This window comes from Lutra lutra, chromosome 7, assembly GCF_902655055.1.
Source record: "Lutra lutra chromosome 7, mLutLut1.2, whole genome shotgun sequence".
Lineage (NCBI taxonomy): Eukaryota > Metazoa > Chordata > Mammalia > Carnivora > Mustelidae > Lutra > Lutra lutra.
Window position 1 is genome coordinate 111,325,506 of NC_062284.1, and position 8,561 is coordinate 111,334,066.

Sequence of the window (8,561 nt, forward strand, 5' to 3'; positions counted from 1 at the left end):
TTTACAAAACTGTGTGAAAAGTTATTATCAACTCCTTCCATTCTCTGATACAAAAATAATAAAGTATCTGATACAGCGAATTTTGGTGTTCCTGGGCAACTTAAGAAGTACACAAAACAGGGGTACCTGGATGGCTCAGTTGGTTAAGTGTTCTACTCTTGATCTCAGCTTGGGTTTTGATCTCAGGGTTTTGAGTTCAAGCCCTATGTTGGGCTCCACACTACAGTATGGAGCCTACTTAAAAATAAGAAAAAAAAAATTGTTTTAAGTGCACAAAACAAATTAACTAAAATTCCTATTACCAAATCCTGGTTTCTTCTGTATAGAATGATTAGAAAAGTACTATCTCATGACAAACACAGATGGCAACAAATTAATTAGGTTTCCTCACAATATAAAAAGATATATTAAAAAAATCCACTGACATAGTATTTATTTCTTTCAGAGGGTTTATTTTTCAAAATAACAACTTATTCAGAGAAATAACTTCCTTCTCAATACAATTCATTTTATTTTCAGGTTAAGAGTTTAATAAGTTGCCCCCCTCCAAAGTGATCAGCAAAGAGTATTTTCTTCATTTCAGTCCAGTTCCCAAAGATGATTGAGATAATTGCACAGAATTTAGTAAATATTAACAATTACAACAATATTGGGTTGGACTAGTCCACAAGACTATCCTCGAAGTTGGTTCTGTGCAAAACTGAAGTAGGCACAATTAGTGTTATTTTCACAAGTTCGCTTCTGGAAAAGCCTTTTCTAGGTTCAGGTCTTAGCCTTCCATACCAGGAAGTGTCCTCCTGCAGGCCATTGTGTGTCTACAGTTTCACTGTAATTTTTAAAGACTTGAGTTTTTCAAGATGAAAAGAAACAGTGGTGAAATTTTTCCCATAGTGACAGGTGACTGGAGAAATATTTCATAACAGGGTACATCTAAAGAATAGAACTTGGCAGTATTTATAGAGATCTTCAACTCCAGTTTGCTCAAAGGTCCTCAAATTACAGCTGCCACTTAACTTCTCCTCAGGCCAACACTGCTTCCTCAAAACAATCCACAACCCTTCGTTGCTGTTGTTGTCTTGTTTTTAATCCACAACCTTTGTAAAAGTTGTGTCTGGGTAGGAATTGAGAGAATTCCAGAAAATCCATACATTTTTTTCCGTGGTAATTCTGGAAAAATTCATTCTTACTCAGTCCCCTTACGGTAGGCCTGACTACCCAGGCATGTAGTTTTAGACCTCATTTTACTCATCTTTGTATCTCTAGTAAAAGTATTTTCAGATTTGAGTTTGTTTCAATTTTTGGTCTCTTAAGTATTATTTAATACAGAAATAGAAGAGGTAGGCAGAGAATTTTCCCCTTATACAGGAAAAAAATGAAATTATTATTTCCAATTTTTTGGTTAAATTATGTGCCTAGGCCACTTTTAATAAACACTGAGCTAGTTAATCACTACTGTGTTCCACATACTTTTCTGGGTACTGGGGATTAATTAGAGGGTTTGACATATGTTAAAGCTCTTTTTTCTTCCAGACTGTGTGGAACTTCAGTCGTTGGATTTTAAAAGTATTTTGAAACACCCTACTATTTATAATCTGCCAAAGAGATTTCCCTTGTTGAAAGTCAGTGGTAATTTCTATGTAAATAGTAGATTAGCAAACTTTGTTTCAATTGTATGTTAATAGTCAAGCTTTAAAAATCATTATAAAAGTACAAGAAAATTTAGAAAAAATACTGATAATCCTACCATCTAGAGATAATCAATTTTAATCCAGGTTTTGGATCCACTCAATATATGAAAGATTGTCCTACATATAAAATATGATACAAAAGTCTTATATCTTATTTTCCCACTTAATTATACCAGGAACGTTTCCTATGTCATTAAAAGTTCTTGTTCACAATGTTATGGCCACACAATAATTCATCATAGGAATGTATTATGCTTTATGTAATCATTGTCTTATTGCCAGATATTTAAGCCACTTCCCTTTTGTTATTGTTATTATAAATAATATACCCATATGTTCTATTATTTCCTTAGAATAAATCCCACAAAGATTGATGCTAAATGAAGGGTATGATCATATTTAAGGTAAAGAAAAAAATGTTGTCACATTGACCTTCAGAAAGACTGTACTAATTTATATTCCCACCAGTAGCATTTCCCTCTTTTGCTGCACCATTGCTGGTGTTGATGAATATTATTTGATCATAAATTTGCTAATTTGATCATTTTTAATGGGCTGTGTTTTAAATGAATTATGAGCCACAATCATCAAAAAGAAAAGAACAAATTTTTTTTAAAAATTAATATAAACAAGGAACAATATAAAAATTCCAAGAATGGGGACGCCTGGGCGGCTCAGTCACTTAAGCAGCTGCCTTAGGCTCAGGTCATGATCCCAGTGTCCTGGGACTGAGTACCACATCTGACTCCTTGCTCTGTAGGGAGCCTTCTTGTCACTCTTCCTCTGCCTGCCTGTGCTCTCTCTCTCTCTCTGACAAAATAAATAAATAAAATCTTTTTTTAAAAAAATGCCAAGAATGGTCAGTATACGGCAGTGTTCTAGGGCTGCAAATGTTTATTTCGTATAAAATAAAAATGCAAACACTGTCTTTTTGGGAAAAACTCAGATACCATATGAAGTATAAAACATACAGGGGCACCTGACTGGTTCAGTTGGTAGTGCATGTGACACTTGATCCTGGTCCTGAGTTCAAGCCACATGTTTGGGGTAGAATTTACTTTTTTCAAAAAGTATGAAGTATCAATTTACTAGGTAAAAAGATTTTATATATATATATATATATATACATATATATATATATATATATAAAAGTAATGAAAATGCAGATAAAATTGCTATGGTGAGTTCAGAAAGCAGTGTTAAAGATGAATGTGGTGGTTAGACTGTAAGATCTGTAGTAACTATGATTTTAGTACACAGTTACTCTACAAACCTCTCTGTTCTGAAGCTGTAGTTTTAGTATTTGTAAGAACTAGCATATTTGCTTTTATGGAATCTTTGCTTGAAGTGTGTGAGGGCTGTCTGAATACAGGAGTTCTGATGAATTTGTTTCTCACTGTTTGCTTTCACAGTTGTAGCTGAGACCCTGTCTCTAAATTACACTGTATCATCAGTTCTACAAAGAATTCGTATTGCTCTCTCCAGCGGGCTAATCCCGCTTCCCTTTTTACATAAAAAGCAAAATTTCCAAGAATAAAATCAAGAGATTGGTACTCAATATTTAAGACAACTTTAATAGGAACTTTTTGGTTTTATCTTTGCTTCCCTAATATTTTCTTTAAAAGGTTTCCTAGTCCAAATTTTTTTAACTTTTTTTTTTCTTAAGTCTTTTTTTTGAGGCGCCTGCGTGGCTCAGATGGTTGTGTCTGCCTTGGGCTTAGGTCATGATCCTAAGCTCCTACAATGGAGCCCCAGCTTTGGGCTTCTTGCTCTGAGCCTGCTCCTCCCTCTCCCTTTACTGCTCCCTCTGTTTGTGCTCTCCCCCCTTTTTTTTAAAAAAAGATCTTATTTGAGAGAGAGAGAGAGAGAGCAAGCCACCATGCACGCACCCATACGCGTGCAGCAGGGAGGATTAGAGGGAGAGGGAGAGGGAGAAGCAGGTTTCTAGATGAGCAGGGAGCCAGGACCCTGGGATCTTGACCTGAGCAGATGTCAGACGCTTAAAGGACTGAGCCACCCAGGTGCCCTATCTTTAGCTTCATTCACAGAAAAAGAGATGGGAATCCTGGTTGAAACCAACACTATTTAGCCAATGAGATTAACAAATTAATAGCAAATGTTTTTAAAAATTAGAAATGACATACACTAGATAAAAGAAACTTAACTATTCATTGATTGATTTTACAGGAGTCTGTCAACATTACTTCTTGGACACAGCTTTGTATGTTTCTTAGACAACCACTTTTCTCCAGCACTGTCTCACACAAAGTCTGATACAGGCCATACATTATTGTTAGCCTTCTTCAAAAAAGGGTCCCCCTGCTTCCCATAGCCTCAGGAAAAAATCATGACACCTAAAGCTCTTAGGTGTATCCTGTCCACCTGAAGAGACTAATTTTTGCTTGTGTCCTTCTCCCCGAGTGACACTAACCTTCTGTACAGAACTTGTATTTGCCTCAGCACGCACTGCTCTTATCCTTGCTCAAGCTACAATCCATAAAAAGAATGTCTTTCCTCCCCTCTTCCCTGGAAACTTCAGCGCCTGGCTCACATGTGCCCTCGTTTCCAGGAAGCCTTCACCAACACACTCTCCCCAGTCTGGATGTTCCCCTTCTTTGTGTTCCCACAGCACTCCTCTCAAATTACCTTTATCTTTTTATCAGAGTCTTAACCTCGTAAAAACTGACCGTTTGTCTTTTCACGCTCACATAATAGGTACCTGTTAAAGCTGATTGAGTGAATGTCCCCAGCTTTCCCCCATAATGTGAAGCGTTATCGCTGTTTTTGTCACAACAATTTTGTTGTTGTCATCCTGCAGGAGCCCTGTCAGCTGGTGCCAGATAGTACCTCCAGACCTATTCTCAGGGTCTTCTTAAACGTAATAGAATGCGTTACGCTCCTTTTCATCTTTTTACTCTGAGGGTTTATATCTTTGCCCTAAGTTCAGCATAGTTAACATAATCCCATCCAGTTGAACTTGGTCATAAAACAGGACTCGGTCATAAACACGAGTGCGTGAGCGCAGGCTGGGAATGAGAGAACCGTGTGGGGCGTGAGCCTGAGTTATTTCACGGCGCTTCAACGTGAACGTTTTGATTAATTTCTAGATTTTCCAGTGAAGAACTCAAAGCGGCGAATAAAGCACCTGAAACGGAAAATAAGGAAAGCAGTGGAGACAACAGGAAGACGAAATCAGGAAGCTTAGAGTGGCAGGACGAGCAGGGAAAATGGAGAGCGAGGTGGAGAAAGTTTAAACCCGGGGAGGACGACTCGCAGTCGCTTCCCAGTCTCCAATTTTGCAGACCGTCCGCACAGCGCGGAAACACCTCCCGCCTCTCTGGGCGCTCCTCCGGGCTCCTGTGATTCCCCCCCCGCCACGCAGTTTTTATCAGGCGCTCACACCCACAGAGACGCAGCAAAGCACGCTAAGTAAAATTCCAGGAGGCCGACCAGGAACTTCAAAGTCGTTTCTTTTTGTCCCCGCCTGCGGGGGAGCCGCCCTCACGCCCAGGCAAAGCCAACTCCATCCAGCTCCTTCCATTGGCAGGGTTCGGGCGGAGGGAAAAAAGCTGGCTCTGGCCCTATTTCCTCCGAGCAGCCGACTCCAAAGGAGCTGCCCCGCCCCTGCGTGCTAGGTTAGTTGGGACACTCGGCTTTGAACTGCACTTAAGGCCTTAGGAACTGAGCGAACCGCTCAGGTGGTTCCCCTCTCTGAGCTCCCGTTCCGCGTCTCCTCCCTGTACCACGCCCCAGCCTTTCCTTCCCCACCCACTTGGGAGTCCGCGCTGCTCATTGGTTGCTTTCTCTGCCAATCCAGCGGACATTGACGAATCCCGCCTTAGGAAAGGCAAAGATCGGGCTAAAGCGCTTACACCTGGCGGAGGGGCGCGAGCCTAACGCCCCTTAGCTGCAGGCGGAGCGCGAGGCTGGGTGGTCGGAGGCTGCCAGGGAGACTTGCAGGGACCCTCATTTGCATAACGGCCGCCCTTCGCCTCTGAGCACGGGCCGGGGTCCCGCCCCTCACCCAGCTAGAAATCTGTTGGGCTACGGGCGGGTCACTCCGACCCAGGCAAGCCTGTGGCGGGCTGTCCTGGGAGCGGATTGGCTCCGGGAGTTTCCAGAAGGCGGCAGGGAGGCGGCTATAAGAGCCGGGAGCCAAGCGAGGGGAGCGGGAGATAGTGTTTGTGCTCGCGGTGTCTGGTGCGAGGCGACCGTTAGTTGACGCCGCAGATTTTCGGTCCTAGGTGCTGTCGCCTAACGTCGCCTGCCTATCTTTCAGTCAGGATGTCTGCCCGCGGCCCGGCTATCGGCATCGACCTGGGCACCACCTACTCGTGCGTGGGGGTCTTCCAACATGGCAAGGTGGAGATCATCGCCAACGACCAGGGCAACCGCACCACCCCCAGCTACGTGGCTTTCACCGACACCGAGCGCCTCATCGGCGACGCCGCCAAGAACCAGGTGGCCATGAACCCCACCAATACCATCTTCGACGCCAAGAGGCTAATCGGACGGAAGTTCGAGGACGCCACGGTGCAGTCGGACATGAAACACTGGCCGTTCCGGGTGGTGAGCGAGGGAGGGAAGCCCAAGGTGCAGGTGGAATACAAGGGAGAGATCAAGACCTTCTTCCCAGAGGAGATCTCCTCCATGGTCCTCACTAAGATGAAGGAGATCGCCGAAGCCTACCTGGGCGGCAAGGTGCAGAGCGCGGTCATCACGGTCCCGGCCTATTTCAATGACTCGCAGCGCCAGGCCACCAAGGACGCGGGCACCATCACGGGCCTCAACGTGCTGCGCATCATCAACGAGCCCACCGCGGCGGCCATTGCCTACGGCCTGGACAAGAAGGGCTGCGCCGGCGGCGAGAAGAACGTGCTCATCTTTGACCTGGGCGGCGGCACCTTCGACGTGTCCATCCTGACCATCGAGGACGGCATCTTCGAGGTGAAATCCACGGCCGGCGACACCCACCTGGGCGGCGAGGATTTCGACAACCGCATGGTGAGCCACCTGGCGGAGGAGTTCAAGCGCAAGCACAAGAAGGACATTGGGCCCAACAAGCGCGCAGTGCGCCGACTGCGCACCGCCTGCGAGCGAGCCAAGCGCACCTTGAGCTCGTCTACGCAGGCGAGCATCGAGATCGACTCGCTATACGAGGGCGTGGACTTCTACACGTCCATCACCCGTGCCCGCTTCGAGGAGCTGAACGCTGACCTGTTCCGCGGAACCCTGGAGCCGGTGGAGAAGGCGCTGCGTGACGCCAAGCTGGACAAGGGCCAGATCCAGGAGATCGTGCTGGTGGGCGGCTCCACCCGAATCCCCAAGATCCAGAAGCTGTTGCAGGATTTCTTCAACGGCAAGGAGCTGAACAAGAGCATCAATCCCGACGAGGCGGTGGCCTACGGAGCTGCGGTGCAGGCGGCAATCCTCATCGGAGACAAGTCAGAGAACGTGCAGGACCTGCTGCTGCTCGACGTGACCCCGTTGTCGCTGGGCATTGAGACGGCTGGCGGCGTCATGACCCCACTCATCAAGAGGAACACCACGATCCCTACCAAGCAGACGCAGACCTTCACCACCTACTCGGACAACCAGAGCAGCGTGCTGGTGCAGGTGTATGAGGGCGAACGGGCCATGACCAAGGACAATAACCTGCTGGGCAAGTTCGACCTGACCGGGATTCCCCCGGCGCCCCGCGGGGTCCCCCAGATCGAGGTCACCTTTGATATCGACGCCAATGGCATCCTTAACGTCACCGCCGCCGACAAGAGCACCGGTAAAGAAAACAAAATCACCATTACCAACGACAAGGGTCGTCTGAGCAAGGACGACATTGACCGGATGGTCCAGGAGGCAGAGCGGTACAAGTCGGAAGATGAGGCCAACCGCGACCGGGTCGCTGCCAAAAACGCGGTGGAGTCCTATACCTACAATATCAAGCAGACGGTGGAAGATGAGAAACTGAGGGGCAAGATTAGCGAGCAGGACAAAAACAAGATCCTCGACAAGTGTCAGGAGGTGATCAACTGGCTCGACCGAAACCAGATGGCAGAGAAAGATGAGTATGAACACAAGCAGAAAGAGCTCGAAAGAGTGTGCAACCCCATCATCAGCAAACTTTACCAAGGTGGCCCTGGCGGCGGCGGTTCTGGAGCCTCCGGGGGACCGACCATCGAGGAAGTGGACTAAGCTTGCATTCGAGTCAGCGTAAACCTCTTTTCCTTTCTTTCTCTTTTGTTTGTTTCTTTGAAATGCCTTTGTGCCAAGTATGAGATCTGTTGGAAGTCTTTTGCTAGGTGTATGCATGGGAAAGGAAAGTTGCAACAACTTAGTTTAATTATAAAAGGTTAGTTCTAAAGTTTGATTTTTAAAACCATTATTTGAGGTTTCTCTTTAATGCGTTTTGGGGTTTGCTGACTTGAGCATTTTTGAGTAGCTTAGTTTGTGCATGGAGATTTGTTTGAGCTGGGAAACCTGAAGTTTGCACATAAGTTCTGCGGAAGCTTGGTAACAATAAAATATATAGAAGCTTGAATTGTTTATTTTTATGTACTACTTTAAGACTAAAATGAACATTACAGTTATGTTAAGGACAGGCATTTTTTTTTTTTTTTGCTAACAAATGCATAAATACAGAGTTAAAGTAAAGCTGAAATTGATCTCAAAATCACAGTCTTGGAGTTTTCAATTTTCCCTTCTCACAGTTTTACCCATGTTATTAGTATGAGGCAAAATGTATCTAACTCAGTCTTGTCTAATTCTCAGATGAGATTTCCTGCTTTGAATTGCCAACAGCTTTTAAAAGGAGAAGACCTGGGTAAACTTTCCTCCTTCTTTTAATAAAGAAACCAGACAGGTCTGCCAGTGTAC

At 45.2% G+C, this 8,561-nt stretch overlaps 1 protein-coding gene and 1 non-coding gene across 2 annotated transcripts; one reads left to right on the plus strand and one right to left on the minus strand.

Annotated features, from left to right (window-relative positions):
• Window positions 1–549: 549 nt before the first annotated feature.
• On the minus strand, window positions 550–618 carry LOC125105930 (small nucleolar RNA SNORD2). The gene has a single exon (XR_007129169.1). It is a non-coding gene; the product is annotated as a small nucleolar RNA SNORD2 (small nucleolar RNA).
• A 4,959-nt stretch (window positions 619–5,577) lies between these two features.
• HSPA2 (heat shock protein family A (Hsp70) member 2) lies at window positions 5,578–8,358 on the plus strand. Its single transcript, XM_047738561.1, has one exon. It carries the CDS (start codon window positions 5,973–5,975, stop codon window positions 7,878–7,880), a length of 1,908 nt encoding a protein of 635 aa, XP_047594517.1. The 5' UTR covers window positions 5,578–5,972; the 3' UTR covers window positions 7,881–8,358.
• The last annotated feature ends 203 nt before the right edge of the window (window positions 8,359–8,561 follow it).